At 38.0% G+C, this 23,341-nt stretch overlaps 1 protein-coding gene across 3 annotated transcripts; it reads left to right on the forward strand.

Annotated features, from left to right (window-relative positions):
- Window positions 1-1,511: 1,511 nt before the first annotated feature.
- Window positions 1,512-18,820, forward strand: Gabra6 (gamma-aminobutyric acid type A receptor alpha6 subunit). Of its 3 annotated transcripts, none has more exons than XM_008821672.1 (9): window positions 1,512-1,954; window positions 2,150-2,268; window positions 2,879-2,946; window positions 5,601-5,821; window positions 5,901-5,983; window positions 6,277-6,420; window positions 6,811-6,963; window positions 8,163-8,422; window positions 17,917-18,820. In XM_008821672.1, the coding sequence occupies exons 1-9, from the start codon at window positions 1,917-1,919 to the stop codon at window positions 18,190-18,192; spliced, it is 1,362 nt and encodes a 453-aa protein (XP_008819894.1). In that variant the 5' UTR covers window positions 1,512-1,916; the 3' UTR covers window positions 18,193-18,820. The 3 variants fall into 3 exon arrangements, with proteins under 3 accessions (XP_008819894.1, XP_008819896.1, XP_008819895.1); XM_008821674.1 differs by lacking the exon at window positions 17,917-18,820 and adding an exon at window positions 10,947-11,065; XM_008821673.1 differs by lacking the exons at window positions 1,512-1,954; window positions 2,150-2,268; window positions 2,879-2,946 and adding an exon at window positions 3,558-3,747.
- Window positions 18,821-23,341: the final 4,521 nt, after the last annotated feature.

Consider the following 23,341-nt stretch of genomic DNA (forward strand, 5'->3'; position numbering starts at 1 on the left):
GAATGCTGATAATGTCCATCGTTTACGCTTCTTGGCAATCTTATTGAAAATTATAAATGAATCGCGTGCTGATAGATCAGTTAAGATTGCCTACTATTTATTTGGTATTTAAGATGGCAATCAGTTTATGAATTTCAAGCACGGTTTTTCAATGTGTTTCTTTAACTTCCTTCACCATGTGCTGTGTAGCATCAGAAACATGGGCTACATGTGTCTCAGGCTGGCCTCAAACTCACTGTGTGGCCAAGGATGCCCTTGAACTTGTGAATTTCCTTCTACCTTCCTAGTGCTCGGGTTTCAGGTGTTTACCACCACATCAGACATTATGAGTTGCTAGTGACAGAATTCAGGGCTTAGTGCACACTAGGCAAGCACTCTGTGGACTAAGCTCCATCCTCAATGTTTTTTGCTTTTTGAGGGGGGAAATATTAACAGATATTTGTAGTGAGCTGTAAACGTGTTACTGAAAAGGAAATTCTATGCATATCTTGAATATTTCAGTTATTTACATATGTACAAATTTATGTGTTGATTTTTTTTCTTTTGTATTATGGAAAAATCATAATCTGTATCTGACACAAGTTTTCCTTTTCTGTGTAATATTTCCTTCAATTTCCCTGGGTTTTTGATAATGTATTTCACATAAACGAAACTACGCCAGTGTTGCTCACACAAACGACTGAAATAGGAGGTGGAAAAGGGATAAATTCATGTTTTTCTCATTTGCTTTCCAAAGTCCAGCACATTAATAGCAGTATTGTTGAGGATAGTAGCTTTAGATTTCGACTGGATATAAAGAACAAAGCCAATAAGGTCTGTTAAAGGTGGCTCAAAGAAGAGAATATGTTTTGAAGAAAGATGTGGCATGGATAGGTATATGATAAATATTCTCAAACTGCCCTCCGTCAAAGGCAGTTATCTATAAAGGGGAGTTCTGTTGCTTGATTTCCAGTCAAAATTATAAATAGTTATACATCCTCCAAAGCAATAGCAGTTTTCATGTTTTTGAGTTTGCTTTTCTTACTGGACCCACAGGAAAATAAACGTTATGGTACAACAATTATAAGTACTGCTAGTGAATTACCTGCCTCGTTCTGACAAGAACGTGTGAAGGAAACTCACATGTGTAACTATTTAAATTAGCATACTTCCAGAGCTTGACTACCTTCCAGACTTCCAGGGCTAGCTAGCACAATCACCTGAAGTCAGGTCTGAGGGTTAAATAACCAAGATTGCTTAGTTTATTATCTCCTCTAGATTTTGGATACCTTCTCCTATTAAAAATAGAATTTCTTCTATAATTGATTTCTTATTTAATTGATTACTAGTGGAACATTTTTTAAGTGTAGAGGAAGTTCATGAATGAAAGGAAATCCAGGAGAGTCTCAATATTTGAGTTTTCAAGCGGTAAGTACTGTGAGGAAATCCTTCTGTGAACCATAGAATTAATAAAAGCTGAGCCCATTGGAACATAATCTCAATCAGCAAGATGCCACTGCTTTCCAGATTTTCTCACAGGCCCTGCTATCTCCATGCCAAAACTAGCAGTGGATTTCTTCCTTTTAATCTCCCCTAATGCCTTATTCGATTGTCACTGCTCTCCAACCAGACTGTCCCTTCAGACTCTATATTTCCCAACTGTACCTGTCAGAGGAGGTTGGGTGTCTGCAGGACATAGTCTAAGACCGCAAGCCACCCTTCCACGTGAGAAGACAGAAACAAGAAAAATAGAGCAAGGGAATCCCAAACACTTTCCTGGCAAACTCTTCATCCTTTGGTTTACTGGCTGGACACAAGCAGGGAAGAGGGATGTGAGGGGTTTAGAAGATTTCTCCAGTTGATTGGTAAAGGAGAACTGGCTGAGGAGAGGAAGAAGGCAGGAGGAGGGTGGCCTGAGCATCTTCGCAAACCATAGGATGGTGTTGCTTCTGTCCTGGATGTCTATTATTTTATGGTAAGATATTTTTTTCTGATTTTTCAATTTAACTTAGAGGAAAGAGAGAATATGTAGCCACTTGACAACTTTTAATCACACAGTAGAAGAAGCCAGGGATGATATAGCTCCTGTCTATGATGGGGTAGTCTAGACACAGTGAAGCAATCTGTATTCCCTGAGGTCAGGAATGAGAATCATTGACTCCACTTTCAGGCTAGAAAATACCAGAGCTCAGCTTGAAGATGAAGGCAACTTCTTCTCAGAAAATGTCAGTCGGATTCTTGACAACTTGCTGGAAGGTTACGACAACCGTCTTCGCCCAGGATTTGGAGGTAAGAAGCTACCTTGTTGTTATACAAAATACCTGGAGCTTCCTTCCTTTTTCATAGCCCTTCTCAGAGCCAGAGAAGTCAGAAAGAAGGTAGCTTACAAGAGTGGTAAGCTTAGGGGTGCTGAGATGCCATGTGTGTTGCTGTTCAGTTTTCACCCTTTCCTCCATCAATGACCTTGTGAAAGTTATTTGAATTCTGTAAGTCTGACTGTCATCACTTATGTTGTCTAAGGATGAGCTCATCTCATAGGGTTGTGTGAATGTAGAAAGAAATTTCCCATGCAAGACACTCAGCATTTTTCCGAGAAAGCAATGGATACTAATAAATTCTGACAATCATCATCATTGGTAATATTGCTAATTATCTTTAGGATACACCAATGTAGTTATCTTCCCTTCCTTAGTAATCTCTCAATTTGAAAAAAATGAATATAAAATAAAGTAAGTAACTGAGGTAAGTTCTTAAAGTTTAAAGAGTAAAGATCATTCGCTTGACATAGCTGTAAACAGGCAGTGCTTACGTTTTCTGGTATGTGAAAGGGTTTGCGGAGTCACTAATTTACCTTAACAGTTTGTGTGTTAATCACCCCAACCCTTTTGGCTAATTTCAGGTGCTGTCACAGAAGTCAAAACAGACATCTATGTGACAAGTTTCGGGCCAGTGTCAGATGTTGAGATGGTGAGTATAAAGGGTACTTTTAGTTAGGAAGGGAGTGCAGGACCTCAGGACTAATGGTAATGGATATTGCCATCAAGTTTGACTCCAGATTCATAATACAATATGTGTGTTCCTACTGGGAGGGCATGGCCATTGTAACAGATTGCTAACTCGAACTTCACATTTCACTGAAGACTCTGCTTGAACATTTTAAGATGAGGGACTTTGTAATATTATAGGCTCTTTTCCACTCACAGAGCATGTAGCGATTTTTCCCTACAAAGAAAAGAATATCTCCTTTTTGGTAAGGTCACAGTAAAATTGTTGGTATAGGAAATTCATTTTAAATAATTCTGCTCCATGTATGAGGATACTGAGGATGTCTATGAAGCTTGACACATACCTGTTTTTGTAACGCATCATCACTAGTGCATCTTATTCAGCAATAAAGAAGTCACTTGGACAGGCTCATGCTTTCTGCCTTGTATAATGTGGATGGATCAGTGGGTGTTCTGGAGACTCTGTTCCAGGTACAGATGGCTGCAAGATTCGTAAGAGGGTATTTATAGAAAGTGGCAATGAAAACCTGAAGTCATCTTCAGAACAAAGTGTATCATGGCATCCCCTTTACAGTTTTCAGGTAGCAATTTTCCTTTGAGAATAAAATACAAGAACTAAGGCAGAAGCAGTCATAACTGCCTTTAAAGAACTATGCTATTAGATTTTATTAGGGAAATGTGATTTTGTAGAAAGTTACTAGAGCCTTCTAGTCTTTTCTTTTTAAAATTATTTTGGAGTTGACATGGAAAGAGTAAAAAGAAGGTAAGCAGAAAGTAAAAAGAGAAGGAATAAAGGAAGAAGGACAGGAGAGAAAAACAAGAAAAAGGTAGGGAGGAAGGAAGGTGGAAGGTAGGAAGGAAGGAGGGAAGGAAAGAAGAGAGGGTGGGAGGGAGGAAGAAGGAAGGAAGAAGGAAGGAAGGAAGGAGGAAGGAAGAGAGGGTGGGAGGGAGGAGGAAGGAAGGAAGGAGGAAGGAAGAGAGGCTGGGAGGGAGGAGGAAGGAAGGAAGGAGGGAAGGAAGGAGGGAGGAAGGAAGGAAGGAGGGAAGGAGGGAAGGAAGGAGGAAGGAAGGAAGGAAGAAGGAGGAAGAGAGGGTGGGAGGGAGGAGGAAGGAAGGAGGGAGGAAGGAAGGAAGGAGGGAAGGGAGGAGGGAAGGAAGGAGGGAGGAAGGAGGGAGGAAGGAAGGAGGGAAGGAAGGAAGGAGGGAAGGAAGGAGGAAGGAAGGAAGGAAGAAGGAGGAAGAGAGGGTGGGAGGGAGGAGGAAGGAAGGAGGGAGGGAAGGGAGGAGGAAGGAAGGAAGGAAGGAAGGAGGGAAGGAGGGAGGAAGGAGGGAAGGAAGGAAGAAGGAAGGAAGGAGGGAGGAAATGAGGGAGGAAGGAGGGAAGGAAGGAAGGAGGGAAGGAAGGAGGGAAGGAAGGAGGAAGGAAGGAGGGAAGGAAGGAGGAAGGAAGGAAGGAAGAAGGGAGGGAGGGGACAGAAAAGATGGGCAGAGAGCAAGGGAAGGCTTTGTTGAGAAATAAAATCTTAAAACCTGAGAGTATAATTCAAGATTCTGGTTATTTTAGTTTTCATTTAAGTCATGATTCATCCTTAATGTAAACAACCATGACCATTTGCATTACTGAAATCAGAGTTTACCTGGAATTTTATTTCATACGTGTAACTCTTTAAAGTACATTTGTTTAATAGGATCCTAATATTGCTCATTATCATATGGATAAATTATTATTAAATTATGAATAATATTAACTTAATACTAGTAACATCAATTAATTTAATATTGGATTTTTAAAAATGTAATCACTTTTTGTAGAAATAAATATATAAAGAATCTTATAAAGCAGGCAAAAATTATTGGCAATGCTCTAACATAGTTATGTTTTTTGTCATTGACTTCTGCAATAGCCTGATAAATATTTTAAAATTCTAATGCTATTTCATAAAATTCATAGTTTAAAATCAAAATCGGTTATAAATTTTTAGTTTTCTGATGCAAATAAGCATGGTAGCACTTGTTTTTATGTTCTCTGACAACAATGTAAAATAGCCATGGTGTGCAACCTTAATTAATAAAATTCACATATTGTTGAAATTTTACTTAATGGTAACTTGATCCTCTAAGGCCACTTTCGAGGTGAATGAGGTGCTGAGAAGATGGTTGGACTCGCTGAAGACAGAAAGTCCAGAACAAAGCCTGACCTATGAATAGTTCCCTGTGTTTCCCTTTAAAGTTAAAGAGGGAGATAGACGTTCGATGCTGAATAATTGGATACAGAGGAAGATGGTTGGACACTTATGTTTGAGAAGGCTTCTGCATAATATGGCACCATCTTAAACAATAATATTGCTAACTTCATGAATTTGAAAAATAAGGAGTCACTCAAACTTTATCTATTGATTAATATCATTCATTGGTTATAATCATCAATTACTCATTGATTATAAAATCATGCTAAATCATTCAGTTTTAGTGGGAAGTTATTGTTATAAAATCTGATTTATTGCTTAAGTTTTAGAATTAGATATAAAACTAATAATGAACTATATTTTACAAGCCATTTTCCAAGGTTTTGAGATAAAACATCTTAAATGAATATTTTATTTTATTTTCTCTTAGGAGTACACAATGGACGTTTTCTTCCGCCAGACTTGGACTGACGAGAGGCTGAAGTTTGGGGGTCCAGCTGAGATTCTGAGTTTAAACAACTTGATGGTCAGTAAGATTTGGACACCTGACACTTTTTTCAGAAATGGCAAGAAGTCAATTGCACACAACATGACGACCCCGAACAAGCTCTTTCGACTAATGCAAAATGGAACAATCCTGTACACCATGAGGTGAGGTTTCTACATTCTGCTTCCTCTGCTTAAAGGAGGTGTCCTTGCTAATCAGAACCATGTGTTTCAATGTCACTAGGCTCACCATCAATGCCGACTGTCCCATGCGATTGGTTAACTTTCCTATGGATGGACATGCTTGTCCACTCAAGTTTGGGAGCTGTAAGTTACAAAAAGTTTCCAAAAGTCAAATAATACATTCAAATTATGTACTTATTTTATTTATGCTAGAGACTGAAAAACAGAAGGAAAATGTTGCCATGACACTCTCTGTGATTTCAGGAGTAACTATACTTTCTGTCAGTCTAAGATGTTTAATTAATGAGATCAAACAAAAAATACAACAAAAATTCATGCTATATTTCCTTATCTATAGGTAAGGCAGATGTTTGCTTCAAATGGATAGAAGACAAGTAATCATATTAACTGCTGTTTAATTTGTTTCAAAAATTCAGATGCTTATCCTAAAAGTGAAATCATATACACATGGAAAAAAGGACCACTTTACTCAGTAGAAGTCCCAGAAGAATCTTCTAGTCTCCTTCAGTATGATTTGATTGGGCAAACAGTGTCTAGTGAGACAATTAAATCTAACACAGGTAAGAATATGAAAATTTGATGTATGGTAACCCCAGTACACATTTTCAAAATGTCAATTCCTTTTTTTCCCTAAACATTAGCCGTTATCAGCTAAACTTACTGTTTTGAAGTGATGTCTTCAATATTTATTTGCAAGCAAGTGCCTTTGAATATTTGTATAGTCATGGAATGAATTGTTTTGTAAATATATAACATAAAGAACCACTAAAATCAGTAAGGAGTGTGTCTCTTTGCTTCTGATCAAATAGTGTTCTCACATATTTTTGAATAATGCCTTTGCTTGTTTCTTCTAGTCCATGTTAATTTGAAATCTTGCACGTTTTATATTCGCCAGTAGTCTTTGTTGCATGGTCAGCTGGAGTACTACTGATGTGTGTGTCTTCTAACAGGTGAATATGTAATCATGACAGTTTATTTCCACTTGCAAAGGAAGATGGGCTACTTCATGATCCAGATATACACCCCGTGCATTATGACAGTCATCCTTTCTCAAGTGTCGTTCTGGATCAATAAGGAGTCTGTCCCCGCCAGGACTGTCTTCGGTATGACTCACACTTTGTGTCTCATTTCCTTTCAAACTCTCCTTCTTCTTGTTTGAGTATTTTGGGTGAATATTCATATCACTGTGCTTTGTCTATACACAAAAGAAACAGACTCCAAGCTCATTCAGACACATGTCTTGAAAGTGTAATGCCTCTCATCTTATTGCAAGTTGTGTGGTGGATTGACAAGAAAATTGGTCTCAGCAACAATTGTCAATAATTTGCACCCTATTTAGCAATGTAAAGCAGATTGGAAAACACTGACATGTAAATCCAGGAAAGCAAAAGGTTAACACTTTGAATTCACGCAGATAAATTATATCTCATTTTTATTGGGTCCAAACATAAAATTTGCAATTTTTGCAAATCTCAAACTAGTCAAATGTCAAAAATTTCTTCTAGTTTAACCAAAATGGTCATGTCCATTTATATGGTATAAAATCACTTCTTGGAGGAGCAAAATGTGATCATGGGATAAAGAGCTATAACTAAATATTGCCAGAAAGAAAATCCTTTTATTTCTTTTTCATTTTTATAAATTTAGTAGTTTATACAGAAGATCTGAATTGAATCTCAGACAAATCCTGATTATTTAAAGATTTACTATGTTAGAACAGATCTAGTTTACAAATTACAAAAAAAAAAAAAAATCCTCTTAATGGTACTGCCAATGTTACAGATCTCCAAATGTATAAATTTTCAAGTCACAATTCAAGCAGAAAAACTGCTGGCAGGTGAGTGATAAAATTTGTTTTCTTATAAGTATATATTTTATCTTAAAACCTGGCATTTTTATTGAGTAATCTGATTTTATGTTAACATTGTGTCTCAACAGTAATGAAATATGCTAACAACTACTAAAATCCATCAAATTCAAGATATCTTTTATTATTTAAGTCACAATAATTAGTTATGTTTCCTCAAGCAGTAAACAATAGACCTATTCATGACTTAAATTTCATCATCGTTAATTTGGTTCAACAAATCATTTTTGGGGAATTACATTGTATATGTCAGTGTACCAGGTTATAATGATATAAAGCTGGTAACACCTACCATAATAATTCTGAATGATTATAATGCAATAAAATTACAAAAATCACTGGGCAGTGGCAGGGTATTTAACTCTGTCTACTAGTCTGTTCACGTGGAAAGGTTCCTAGTGCTAACACCACCTTCCTCATTCTTTCTCCTTTCAGGAATCACCACTGTTTTAACCATGACCACCTTAAGCATCAGTGCTCGGCACTCCTTACCCAAAGTGTCCTATGCAACAGCCATGGATTGGTTCATAGCCGTGTGTTTTGCTTTTGTCTTTTCTGCTCTCATTGAATTCGCAGCTGTCAACTACTTCACCAATCTCCAGTCACAGAAGGCTGAAAGGAAGGCACAGACTGCGGCCGCACCCCCAGTGGTAATATCAGAAATGACCGGACCTCTGGAAGCTGAGATTGTGGTGGTAATGCTTTCCTTTTCTAACTTACCTTGCAGATAGAAAAGCAGCTCAAGAAGTGACAGCAAACAAATAAGCAGTTCTGAAAATTAGGAGCGAGCACGAGTTATGTAACTTTAGCTACCAGGACAATTTTGCTTCTCACTTCACAGGGAAAAGCTAAGGAACAAGCCCTCATTTATCTTTGCTCAAAAGTTCTACTACTGTTCTTTCATCACCCGCACTTGTACTGGCAGATCCAAGGCTCTCAGAGGAGACTAGAGAGTTCTGCTTAACTTTAGATGTTTCCTTTGAACAGGTTCCCTTATACTAGCTAGGGAATTTAAAGTTTAAAAAATAAAAGTCCTAAGGAGGCTTCAGAGTTGACAAGAAGGAAACAGGGACTCCTACAGCATGGCCTGTTCTTTCCAGAATTCTGCTTGTTGCTTTATTTCATAAGGACAAGATGTGAATAACGAATAACAGGTTCTCTCAATGCTGTAATAACCCAGATATCCCATCACCATCAAAATACCATCAGTTACATCAGTGTATTAAATACATGTACAGTAATGAGCTCATAGTCAAAGGTTTATGATAAATGAGAAATGCTCATAATTTTTCCTTAAATTTGTTGGGGCCAATCTTTTTCTCCAAAGGTTTTCTGGATAAGAAACAAATGGTATCAATAATATTTAAAAGGCCACAGATGTGCTCATGAATTGCAATCTCATTTATAAGTAAATTTTTACAAGCTAAACACCTTTAAAATAGATTACAAAATTGATTGACAAGCCTAAAATTTTACCTTAATAGAAACATCAATAAGCAGGTCTTAGAAAACAAGGAATGTTTGCACTGTAAAATGAATAATGAAGATAATTTGAACCTGGAAATTTCCTTTAATTGTTTAAGTTCAGTCATGTTTCCTAATTTTAAAACTACATATAGATCACAAACTCTTGGTTTAGCTTTGTGATGAAAATTATAAAGAAATTTGTGTGTTTTACTTCCACAAGTATGTGGTATTCATTGGCTCAAAAAAATTTATTCATCTTTTCTGTTTGATAAATTAATAATTTTTTGAAAGAATTTGCATTTTCTCTAGGAAATGAGGAAAGATCATGCCACATTGAATAACAATATATAAATGTTATTTTCTAGAATTAGTCCACAATTGGAAAAATAATAAAAGAAATAAAAAAAACTGGAAAGAACTAAAAGAAGGAAGGAAAGAAAGGAGGAAGGAAGAAATAAAACGTATTTGCTATCTTTTGGTCTAGTCTAAATTTTCTTCTTTTATAAACAGAAAATCAGAGTCTCAGTGGGTGCAAACACTAGTTACTACCTGGTAGAAAAAAAGGGACTTGATTCTAGAACTTCTGATATCCACAGTGTTAGAGACCATAACCATCCTTTCCCCGTCAATTTCTGAGAAAAGCAAATATACCAGAGCTTATACCAATGAATAAATCTCACTGAAGAAGGTAGACGAGGTCATTCCCCAAAATCTTTTTGACCTAATGATATTTTCAGCATATGTATACAATATATACATGTACATAGAGAATATATGTAAGGAAAAACTTTATTAATTTATAACAAAATACACTAGAAACTTCATCTGAAATGTTCGAAAGCCATAGTCTTAGGCATGTTAAATTTCAAATACTTTGAAAAATCTTTTATATTTTTGAAAAGCTTAACTCTTCTTCAAACTGTCTGCATACATACAAGTTTATATCCTACATTGTCCAAAAATTATAAATGAACTTAGCATATATCTATAAAAGAATAATTTAACAGAATTTCAGAAGTCATACCAAGGGTCATGGAAAGCAAAGCAGCTGTGGTAATGCACAACTCAGATCCTAAGTCTGGCTTTAACTATAAAGAGACTCTGAGAAAGTTGTGAAACTGAGTTCAGATCTTTCCCTGTGTTGCCCCTCGTCTCCCAGCTCAGAGCACCTTGTTTTCCTAGAGATGATGTTAAAGTCTTAGTTATTTGAGACATAGTACAAGAACAGAAATATAAATAAATCAGAAATAGGGTTTAAAAAGGCAGCCAAGGAGCTGGAGAAATGGCTCAGTGGTTAAGAGCACTGGCTGCTCCGCTAGAGGACCAAGGTTCAGCACCCACATGGCAACTAACAACTATCCATAACTACAGTTCCAGGGAATCTGACGCCCTCTTCTGACCTCCATGGCATTGCACAACATGGGTACATGTACATACACACAGGCAATACACTTATACATATAAAATAAAATTTTTAAAAAAGCATCCAAGCCGGGCGTGGTGGTGCACACCTTTAATCCCAGCACTTGGGAGGCAGAGGCAGGTGGATCTCTGGGAGTTTAAGGCCAGCCTGGTCTACATAGTGAGTTCTAGGACAGCTGGGGTTACAGGGAGACCCTGTGTCAAAAAGACCAAAAAAAAAAAAAAAAAAAAAAAAGAAAGCAGCCAAAATGATTTTTGAATATACTAATTGACTGGATATTGAAATAAGAAAAACAAAATTCTTTACTTCATCTTCTTTACAATATATAGTACTGAGAAGAAGGAATGTGGTTTCAAATCTTTGAAGAAGACTTAGACTAATCATCACCTCGGGCTATTATTTTAAAGGTATGAGTTATTAAAGAGATGGAAGTTAAGATCCCAGGTATTCATATAAATTTTCTCCTAAATCTAAAATAGCAATATATAATGAGCAAGTCCTACAGGAAGCTGGATTTAAAAATTGCATTTCAATCATCTCAACGTACTTTTCCTTGCAAGTTGTCTTTTTTCCTTATGAGAAATTATTTTTCTGAACCTAGTTCCATTTAAAACTATCTGAAAGCAATAAATAGAATTTTTGCTTCTGAAAGGCTAAAGTGAAAAAAATTAAAAATAAATTAACCAATACCCAAATGCAAACCCTAAAGGTACCAAAAATAAATATAGGTGATTACACGGGACATTCATAGTTTATTCGTTCATGTCAAAACTTGGCAAGTTACTTACATAATGGAAAGGAACAAGCATAAATTACACATTTACTATATTTATATTGCACAATGGTGTATTATGATGGCAAGGTCATTTTATGTTCTTGCAAATACCATGACATTTAAAAATGCCTATTCAGTTGTAATCAAACAACATTATTTAAATAAGTTGGCTGCTGATAAAACTGTAGACTACTGGAGTGAAATTGAAATACATAAATTTGCTAGTTTCTTTGTTATTTGAAAGGTCTGAGTCTACTTTGCCATGTACCTGAGTTGGATACTCCCTACCCCCACAATCCTTCCTTCAGTATTGTTCTTCTTAGTGTGACGTCTTTTTCACAATAGTTGTGACAGTTTTGTGTATCTGCATGCCAAATTGATGAAATCTGCACATAAAATCCACCAAATTTTCACTAGCCAGGAACTAATACATACTAATTGTTGCTTATTCCTTTATTTTTCTTCCTTTAAAAAGCAATCAGATATCCATTTGTTGAGTGTTTATTTGCTTGTTGAATTACCCATCCAACAAGTATATTTTAAACATCTCATACATTATAGGACATTATAGGACATCTTCCCTCATGAGGATCTTATGTGCAGGAAGAGGGATACCAAATGGAGAGAGAAGTCCATGAGAAATTGTGATAAAGGCTAAGGTTAGAGATTCAGAGTAGGATAAAGAAATCCATCTGAGAGTGTCTAACTCAGTGTAGAAGTGTCTGCATTTCTGTAAGAGTGATGTCTGAGCTGAGAAGAGAAAGGTGAGTATGGCTTGTATAGCATCACTAAGTCATTTGCTAGAAACTTGAGCAAGGAGGGAAAGGAGACTTGTGCTCTTCTTATCCTTCTTTACAAGGGAGAGGTCCATGCCAGATCCTGACTGAGCATTGCCATAATCAGTGATGCACAGGGATGTGAAGGATAGAATGCTGAAAGGTACCTCTCTTGCTCCGAATTTTGCTAAGATTTCTTTGCATCCTGCCATTACTCCCTGGTATTAAGGGGTGAGATTATGGGAGGCTCTAGGTATCAGAATGTTCATGGTGTCTCTTCCCTGTGGTTGTACTATCCTGTGATTCATGGGGAGAAATAGTGGGTTAGCTTAAGGGGCAGGTGGTTAAACTTTTATACATATATTCTTTCAAATCCTCGCACAATACACCACTTGCATCCTTCTAACACCAGCCTGGTCCCCCTAGCTCTGTTGATGTGCTAGAAAAGTAACAAACTGTTTATATGTAGACACTCAGACTTATCTATGCTCCCAACTCTACCTATTCCAATACAAATTGAAAAACTTCTGACAGAGTTCTAATTTCCCCATAGTATTCCTATCATGGTTTTGAATATTACTTTCAAAAGTATTGTTTTAAAAAGATGATTTTTGTCTAATTTTGGTACCCATGTTTAATGGTTCTCTCTCTCTCTCTCTCTCTCTCTCTCTCTCTCTGTGTGTGTGTACTGAGAGAGAGAGAGATAATACATATGATATATACAGTATCTTTTCCATTTTTTTCCATTGAGTAGTGAGCCTCTGGTTAGACTATCTCTGCTGAGATTATATTTTGACCACTTTGTTGGCCAAATATAAAATATTATGCTAATATAAAGAATATTTCATTAATGCTCTATCCTTAAATGAAATAAATGATTATCATATTGTCCATTTTAGCTCAAGGTACCTTTGCGATATGAAGTTACTTAAAACAAAGAGGTGCTCTAAAAATACCCAGAGCAGGATGACACTCATCAGCAGGGGAGCCCGGGAAAAATTCAAAACCGCAGGTGTTCCACTCAAAACACTGACAGCCCCAAGCTGAGCCCTCATCTGGACTCTGACAAAAGCCTATTTTACCATCAACCTAAGTTGCTGGGCTCATAATAGAGCAGGAAGGGTCTGATGTAAACCTGAAGCTTGAATGGTTTGCAAAATAGGCTTCCTTTTCATTTCAAAACTGCAATGTTTTTCTTCTAAATAGGCATCTAGCATCCACTGGCTGCCAATTCCCAATTATCCAGTAACTGCTTATCCAATGTAGAGCAGCTGAACTCCTGAGTTTCCTTTAGAATATTATATTTGCTTCCTCCTAGAAAGACCCTCCCCTACCCCAAACACTGCTGGGCAGTGAAACGAATGTGACTTTAAATCAATGATGCTTAATGGGGGATATGTTTCTCTCATAAGGCATTGGACAATCTCTGTAAATTGTTACAATCTGAGCTGAGGGTGCTCCTAGTACCTTGTAAGAAGAGGTCTTGAATATTGATCAATAGTGCATAGGGAAGTATTCAGCCATAAAATAATTATATGACCTAAAATGCTAGTCTTTTGATCTGAGAAACCATAGCTAATGCTGGCAGAATTCATAGTCTAAGAACTGGTAAGAGAGGGTTCTCTGTCACCTGAATGGGATCCATGCCTCTCCACTCATCATCTTATGTGAGCTTTCTTCCTTCTTCCATTTCAATTACTTCATGTCTCAAATGAACACGATATGACTTTTAAGATGTTTCCAACAAATGAACAAATTTATGCATATGAATTTCCTCATAGTATTTGTCAACATTAAGCATTTAGAAGTGAGATATGTGATATGATGTAATATCAAACAAGACTTTAGCTATAATGTAACCCTCATAAACTTTTAGCTCCCCTTCCTTGCTCGCCTCCTTCCACTACTCCTGGAAAAATTGTTTACATTTTTATTCATTTTTTGATTGCACTTAAGTTTTAAAAAAAATATTCTATGTCCTATTCACTAGCTAGGCACTGATGAGCACTCATATGTGAGAATAATGTGCCCTGTATCATTAAGGAGATTTCATTCTAGGAAAGGGGATTTAGTCACAATAGAAGCAGTTGTACTTAGAAGAGAGAATATTATACCAGCTACTGGAGTCCTGGGGAGCCAGAAACACACAGAAAGAGTGGCAACATTAGTGATATCAGATGGCATATGAGCTTGCTTTTAACAGGTTGGAAGATAAAGGTGAGGTGAACTGAATTCCCAGAAAAGAGGAGATGCAGTAAAAAGCAGTGATAAGAAAAAGAAGTAAACACACATTACAAATAATTGAAGAGGCACTTAGAATGGAATTTTTTGAGCAAATATCAGTGTATATCTACATCATATGTTTTGCTCAAATTCTTAGAGAACTAGGAAAATATGTTTAACGACAGTAGTGATTATCTCTAACTTTAAAGATAAGAACATGACACTGAGGTAGAATCCGAAATTCTGATGTTGGTGGCATATCTAAGTCATATCACAATTGGAAGATGTGGGGTTGTCACATGCGGGTTTCTTTTTAAAATATTTAAACTGATGTGAGATTTCATAGAATGTATTTTGATCATACGCAGACCCCCTTCTCCATCTCCAGCCCACCTTACTGCCCTCTCAATTTCATGCTTTCTATTATAGTCTCTATTTTTAATGGCCTGTAGAGTCTAATTTGTGCTTCCTAAATGCTTTTGGGTGTAGGTCTATCCCTTAGAGTCAGTCAAACTTTTAGGTGTCACATTGCTAAGGAAAACTGATCTACCCTCTCCTAGGACCTATCAGTTGCCAATAGATCATCAACTAGGGCTTGGGCTTCCTCCCCACCTCTCTTATCCATGCTGGGCCCGTTGACTTGGTGTGCTTGTGCATGCTGTCATAAGTCCTGTGGGTTCATATGTGCTACTACCCTGTGGCTCAAGACAACACAGCTCCTTGTATTCATCTACCACCCCTGGCTCTTACTATCTTTCTGCCCCTTCTTGATTATTGATCCCTGATTCTTGGGAGGAAAGGGTATGATCTAGTATCCCATTCAGGGCTGAGTACCCCACAGTCTCTTATTCCTCTTGACTTCTCTTATAACCTGAAAGTTGCTCCACAGAGTTTAGTTGATGCAGCAAATGATAAAATGGACTTTTAGTTGCAGGTTAATGCTATTTTACTTTCAATTTTCGAAGCATTTATTTTTTAATAATGTTTCTTATCTTTGGACCAAGGTTATTTGGCAATCTTGCTTTGCATCCTTCTGACAATGTGACAGTGTCAAGATATTCAGAAATAGCTCCCCTATCCCAAACCACTGAACAAGACAGGAAGAAAAAGAATAATGATTTACAATTTTATGATGTGTTATGTTTTGTAGAATGCTTTTTTAAAAAATCAATATTTTAAAAATCTCAATGTCTCTGCCCCACTTCCACTTAAAATAGAAAGACAAGTTTCAGACAAGTAATGTTTGCTATTAAAGGTCAAGAAGAACATGGAAGGACATTTTCTGAGGGTTTCCCTTTTCCATTCCTTCAACCTCTTAGGGATTTTATTATGGGAAAGAATTTTAGTGTTCCACATGTGTGGGAGAAGGATGGCCTTTTCTGGAGGATGAAACTGTAACTCTTTGTACTTAAAGGTATAAAATCCTTTAACAACATTCTAATGATTAAAATAAAATTGATCAAATTAGAGTCTGAAAACCATAGTAGAAAACACTTCCAAAACAGTGCCAAGTTTATTGTCTAAAACCAATCCGTGGTGTGTTAAGACCCTGATACTCTCACTTTGGTCCTAACCACAGAGTTTGGTGACTTCAGAATTCAGTCTTCAGCTACTGCTTAGTTTTAATAGTCAGTTTTTTCATACTCCAGGTCAGCAGACTCATTCAGACTCTCTTTCTCCTTCAAGACTACAACTCATTTAATTCTGTGTAGTGACATCCACAGTAGCAGACCAATAGATAAGGCATTGTTTACATGAAACTCACATGATCATGTAAAAATCAGGCTCAAATAATATTCATTTTTTATTTGAATGAAGAGATAGATTTTTGCCATGGCTTCTAAAAGCACAGTAGCCTTTTAAAATGACAAATATTACTTAGATAATCAGAAGCCTCCATGAAAAACCAAATAGCAAAGCCCAGGAGAAAAAATAGAAAGAAAAAAAAAAGATTCATTGTTCTTCCTGCATCCCTAACATCATCATACTGGCAGGCCACTGTGGTCCTGTGGTTCAGTCAGCACAGGGGACATGGCTGTCTCATCTTATGGCTGCAGGGCTGCCAGCTTTAGCTGTAGGAGTCTGCCCATGTGAGTAACATACTGTGCCATGAAGCAACATGGTAATTGTGCTGCCAGGGAAGAAACAAGGCCAGTCTACAAGATCAGTGGGAAATGTACATCAAGTGTGTGAAGGCAGATAACAAGACAATTTGGCCTCAAGGAAAATGTTTGTTATAAGTCATAGACAAGAAACAGCAAGAAAGAGAGGAAAGGTTCCTAGACTCCAATTGCATGAGAGGAATCTAGATCTGACAGAAGCAGAGTACAGAACTAGGCTGAATACTTGAGAGTGGAGATGAGGTGAGAACATGTTGGTGTGAGACAGGCTTTGAGTTTGAACCATGGCTTTGCTGGCAGTGTGACCGCAAACAACACATTTCCCTTTTTATGATGCTGGTCTTCACAAACATCTACTAATGCATTAAACAGCCCTCTCAAGACTAGAGTTGTCTTATGGTTCCAATATAAAAGTCGAATGATAGGAAAGAACATGCAACAACACTTAGCTTAGTGAATGAATCATTTGGGGTGGTTTCAGAGGAAGAGTGACTAGCAGAGAAGTACTGGGTGGGAAGTTTAAGACTTTCAGTATAGAACTTCTTGACTTAGAGGCAGATGCAGTTTAAAGCGCAACACTGTTCCACTTAATTTAAGACTTTTATTCTTGGTCACTGGCCTTTGGTGTTCACTGACTGATTCTTAAATTACATCTGGTTCAAATTATAAGCATGTGAATATAAAGATTTAGGCAAGAAATTTTCTTGAAGAATATAATCAGTGAACTGAATTAGGATTTCCCTGTGTTAAGCAATTGCCCCTGTGCTTTATATTGGAATACATTCCTGCACACACTTCTACACACACACACACACACACACACACACACACACGCACACACACAACTGTGTACATTCATTGGCCTAACTTTGCTACTTGGCTCAACTTTTTCTAATGGTATAATGCCAAATACAGTTTCTCAGGCATTGTAAATACTTGGCATCTATTGCTGATGTATCAAATGTTAAGATGTCAGAAGAAAGAAAATTATTTTATAAGTAGAGCTGGAGGTATATAGCTCAGTAGTGGAATGCTTGCCTGATGTGAATGAGATCCTGTATTTAATACCCAGACTGCATAAAAAAGGAAAAAAAAAAAACTTAGTGGCCATCTTCTCTCTTTGCTTGAATGAATTCTGAGGTCTGATACGTAGTGCATGTTTAACATGCACAAGCCATGCTTTTGAACTCTAGTACTACAAACACATAAAAGGCAAAAGCTTTTTATAAAAGTGTTGTAACTCTTTCTTAGAAAAATAGCAATATAGCACACTACTATGAATTTGTTGATGTCTTATCATATATGTGTAGCTCATCAATATTTGTCAGTGGCAAGTTATATAAGTCTATATAAATGACCTCTGTTATTTAGCTATGTTGCATAGCTTTATCTTTTCTCTCTACAGCATTCTGACTCCAAGTACCATCTGAAGAAAAGGCTTACATCCCTGACTTTGCCCATAGTTCCGTCTACTGAAGCCAGCAAAGTCCTCACAAGAGCACCAGTCTTACAATCAACACCTGCCACTCCCCCACCGCCCTTACCAGCTTTTGGGGGCACCAGTAAAATAGATCAGTATTCTCGAATCCTTTTTCCAGTTGCATTTGCAGGATTCAACCTTGTGTACTGGATAGTTTATCTTTCCAAAGACACGATGGAAGTGAGCAGCAGCATTGAATAGCTTGCAGCCAGGACAACCGTGTAGCACGAATTCTCATTCTCCTTATTAAAAATATATGAATTGTGAAGATGTGTGTAAATGCTTTTCAGATATGAAATACAAATTGAAAATCTGCAAGGCATATTGTTTAATAAGCCTGTATGGGCTAAATCCAATGATATTCCCTCAGAATTGAAGTTGGAAGACTGCTGAATACGTGACTTTTCTATAGTAGAGAAAAATGTTCTAAGTGGATACGATGGATTCAAGACAGATTTGTCAACCGTTGCTCTTCATTGTTCCATAGTTTTAATTGTCACCGAGAATAACGTTTGCCACGGGGCAGATAAAATAAGACACCCCGAAACTTCTAAATGTTGCCTTAAATCTATTTATTTTGGCTTAGTTTTCAGTCTGAATATTTATTGGTATGTTTGTTCAGCATGTTGGAGGCCTTTATGCTTTTATAAGAGCTTACAGTGGCAGTGTACGGCTTCTATTGAGTTTAGACGTTTGTTCCTAACCTTGCTGTGCTCTTTTACCTCAATAAAGTGTGGCATTATATACATATAAATAATACATAGACCATAAATTATGTATGCATATGTACATAGCTTTGGCTATACTGAAATAAAGTGTTGCTGTAGCCCATCGAATTTTCTTTTTAAAATAAAATGTTTAGCATTCCAGGAAGTTTTAGGAAAGTCATTATGTATGTTAGGACTGTATATTGTGATTGTAGTTATCTCTCATTTTGTTCCACATTCCTAAGCATGTCACTAAATAAAACAATAGTGAACCTGGCTCTCTGGTTGTGACTCTTAAAGCTGGAGAGACAAGTTCTCGTAGGTAGTGAAGCATGAATGAGCTTCTTCCCCAATAGTAGTAGCTCTGGTTTTGAGAAGTAGAAGGGACAAGACAACCAAGCTCAGTTACTTACCTGACAATACTTGCATTCATAGATGCTCCCTGCTTCCTCTCGCTTCTCCTCAATCAACAATGACAGCGAGATAGAACTTTTTTCTCAGTTCTTCATGCTTCCTCTAGTTTTCTCTTATATAAAATCATTCTGGGGAAACAGGAATTTGGAATAAAAGAAGGCATGTCATGCGGTCTTTCCCAAAGGGAAACTGTTTTCTTTACAGTTGAGTCTCTATTACCATCCCAAGGCATGCATTTTAGAATGCATGGGAAAGAGAAGCTGAGTCAAAATTAAAACAGGTTTCTTTTATGCTAGACTTCCCACAGTCTTTATTATGTTTGTGCACACCGAGCTGCTAATAGTTTGCCACGGTACTATAACATTTCCTAAATCCTCATGACTGTGAGGATCCCTTTGCGAAAGAAAATCTTAGCAATAGAATTCCCTAGAAAAGAATTTGGGAAACACTACTTTAGGTACTATTTATATGATTCCCTCTATTACCCCCAATTAAACAGATATGGAGTTGAATCTCTGAATGGGGACTCGGGTTCTCACAGCTATTAGAAATCATGTTATGACTGTAAAGTAGAACCAAGCTATGTATTTCAGTAGGGGAAATTTAAAGTGTGAAAAGCTGCTAAGCTACATAGAGATGTTAACTGTAAGAAGCAGATACCAGAAGGGACTAGATCATATTACAGAATCTAGAAGCCTAGAAAAGAGGTTTTATAGAGCAGGGCTCTGTCACCTGAGGAGAGGACACCATCTAGCATGTGTCAGTAGCTCAGCTCTCTGAGAAGGAAGCCACGGGAGCTGGGAATCAGACCTTCAATGGTCTGATTGGCACCTGACTAGTACTATAGCTCAGCCCACTGGAGGAAGAGATTCCCAGAGCCTAGGCTTAGCCCTCACGGGGCTTGAAGGGAGAACTCCTATACATTGTAGAATGTGCTACTTTGCTTTTCTGTCATTGTGATAAGCACCATGACCAAAATCATCTTGGGGAGGAAATGGTTTACTTCAGCTTACAGGTTACAGTCCATCATCAAGGGAAGCCAAGCCAGGAACTCAGGGCAGGAACTGAGGCAGAAACCACAGAGGAAGGCTGATCATAGACTTGTTTCCCCTGGCTTGCTCAGCTCGTTTTCTAATACAGCCCAGGCACACCTGCCTAGGGATACCACCCACCGTGGCTTAGGCCATCCTACATCAATTAGCCACCAAGAAAATGCTTCACAGACATACCCACAGGACAATCTGATCAAGGAAATTCCCCAATTAAGACTTCCTCAGATCCTATGGGCTGTGTCTAGTTGACACCCAAGAGTAGTCATCAGAGTCTCCAAATCTTGAGGGTGTACTGCTCTGCTGAAACTAATATACTCCAGGGGAGTAAATTAGTGCAGTTCTGGGCGTTCAATGAACTGGAGACTGAAACCAACTGCATCCCAAGGTGAAGGTAATTCTGTATGGCAAAACAAGTTAAAAGGGGGAATGAATTATTATCTGTACTTTGGTTTGTCTCTCCAGAGTTCTTTGATGACAAAACCTAAAGGAAATTCTGAGGATGAAAAAGAGAAAATAATAACCAAGCTTCAGCTCAAGAATCACTAACTGGAGAATACAACATTGAACACTGAGCCAGCGGATAATTGCTTAATAATCTTTTCATAAATCAATATCATGTACATATTTTTGTGCATTTTTATTGTTTCACAATAATAAGATGTATTTGTCCTTTATATGAACAAAACTAATATTTATCAGTTTTCAGAAAAGGATATAAACAAAATTGCAAAGTCTTCTGGAACCAAATGCAATCCAGATAGAAAGATACTAACTAATCTTAAGTATGGGGAACAAATGAAAGCCTCTTAGGTTAACATCTTGAGAGATGACTCCCAATGAAATGAGGCCCAGAATTTCAAGAAGGGGATACTCAGCATGAGGAGGCTGCTTTTGTGAAAGTATGAACCTATAGTCTGAACTAAGTGCTGCTGCCAGGGTGGAAAATCATTACCTGGAAAGACCTCATACAGTTCTTGTTAGGATGGAAGCATTGTTGGGATGGAAGCAGGCTGTCAGCCTTCCTTCATGTCTCGATATTACATAAAGAAATATATTCTCAGTGTCAAAAGGAAGCGTATTAAAAGGAAGTTGTGCATTTCAGCTAGAGTATCATAAACTAAAGTAAAGCAGGGTGGATGGGTTCCTCAGAAACAAAACATCCCAGGTAGCAGACATCCTGGGATGTTGACTATTCTGGTATCTAGTTTAAACACTTTAAAAGGCTTTCTTAACAGTTAAATTTTAGAAACCATAATGAGTTGCTGAGGGAGTATATAGACTAGGCCTTTCATTATAAATCCCTTATTGGTAAAAATTCCATTTTCACATATGACATCACTTGAATTTATATATGCCAATAGTTTAGAACGATGTCTGTTATATAAAAGGTAATATCGGACTCCCCAAGCCACATTCACCCTTCCATCTCCCCCGCTGTTCGCTACTCCCAGTTTAGGACCTGCGCATTCCTAGTCTTGGGGCCCCAGACACCTGGGGAACCAATACTGCTTCCTGATCCTTCTCACCCAGACCAACTTAGTACCTTTCTTGGGCCCCAGGAGCACCGCTTCTGGTCCTGGCCCGCCCTCACCTCTCTCTGCATCCCTGGACCTGCACCACCGACTAACTCTCCTAGCCTGCACTCCTATCCTCAGGCCTCTTGGGGTAAGTCTATAGTGCAGCCCTCCGCGCCTTGACTCCCCAAGCCACATTCACCCTTCTATCTCCCTGGCTGTTCGCTACTCCTAGTTTGGGACTGGTGCCATCCCTAGACTTGGGGCCCCAGACACCGGGGGAACCAATACTACTTCCTGACCCTTCTCACCCAGACCAACTTAGTGCCTCTCTTGGGCCCCAGGGAACCTCTTCTAGACCTGGGCCCGCCCTCACCTCCCTCTATTTCCCTGGTCCTGCAACACCTGCCAGCCTCTTGCTGGGGCTAACAACCTTTTTCTGGGGCTCTGAAGCTTACCTTTCCTCTCCCTGATACTTTGCATCCAGTACAACCCAGCTACTCAGTCCACAACCTGGGAAATCTTGGGGCTTCTTCCCACCCCATCTGCCTTTGCATCCCTGCATGGCACAGCCACTGCCAGGGTCTCAGGTCAGTCCAACACCCAAGTTCCTGAGGCCAAAATCATTCTTAGAAGATTCCAGACCTAAGGAGAAAGTCTGAAAACTTCTGACCCACATTGGAATTGGGCCACCACGGAACTCCTGAAAACAAAATCAATGCGGCCACGACAATATAAAATCAAATGAGAGAACCAGAAGCTTATATGAACCAGCTCTTCATACCCAAAAAGTAAACCACAAAGACACATAAAGTTCAAAAAAAGAAGCAGAACTAAACTTGAAGGCCCAAGTATCACACAAGAGTCAGAAACTACAAAAGAAATTCACATGTCAAAATCACAGAGAAAAATTAATAACATGAAAAACCAAAATAACATATCCCCACCAAATACCAGTAATCCTCTAGAGGAGCACAATGAGAACCCCCTAGAGACAATGCAGGACATGGAACTCAAAAGAACAATGATGAATATGATAAAAGAATTCACTGAATTTAAAGAACACACAAACAAGGTAATCATAGAGCTGAAGGAAGATAGGGATAAACTTCTGAATGAATTCAGAAAAGAGCTAGAAATATTGAAGAATACTCAGGCTGAAATAAAGAATGAAGGGAAACACTCCATGAGCCAATTAGAAATGACAGGAGAAAGCCCCACCAATAGGATGAACGAAATGGAAAACAGAGTATCAAGACTGGAAGATAAAGTGGAAGAACTGGACCACTCAAGCAAAGACTATGAAAAATTTAAGAAATCACAAGAATGGAATATGCAGGAATTGAGTGATACCATAAAAAGACCAAAATTGTGAATCATAGGCATGCAGGAAGGAGAAGAATCCCAAGACAAAGTCATGGACCAGATCTTCAACAGAATTGTGGAAGAAAATTTCCCAAACTTAAAGAAAAACATGCCCATACAAATACAAGAAGCATACAGAACACCAAACAGACACGACCAGAACAGAAACTCTCCACAGCATATCGTAGTAAAAACACTACACGCACAAAACAAAGAGAAAATTCTGAAAGCTGCAAAAGAGAAACAAAAAGTCACATATAAAGGAAAACCCATTAGGATCACAGCTGACTTTTCAATG

Source organism: Nannospalax galili, unplaced genomic scaffold (genome assembly GCF_000622305.1).
Source record: "Nannospalax galili isolate Female #2095 unplaced genomic scaffold, S.galili_v1.0 scaffold667, whole genome shotgun sequence".
NCBI classification, from domain to species: Eukaryota; Metazoa; Chordata; class Mammalia; order Rodentia; family Spalacidae; genus Nannospalax; species Nannospalax galili.

Excerpts from the sequence above, each read along its gene's own strand:
- Gabra6 (XM_008821672.1), top strand. The coding sequence starts at position 1,917 with ATGGTGTTGCTTCTGTCCTGGATGTCTATTATTTTATG. Across the intron at positions 6,964-8,162 it reads CCCCGCCAGGACTGTCTTCG|GAATCACCACTGTTTTAACC; the intron begins GTATGACTCACA and ends TTCTCCTTTCAG. Across the intron at positions 8,423-17,916 it reads TGGAAGCTGAGATTGTGGTG|CATTCTGACTCCAAGTACCA; the intron begins GTAATGCTTTCC and ends TTCTCTCTACAG.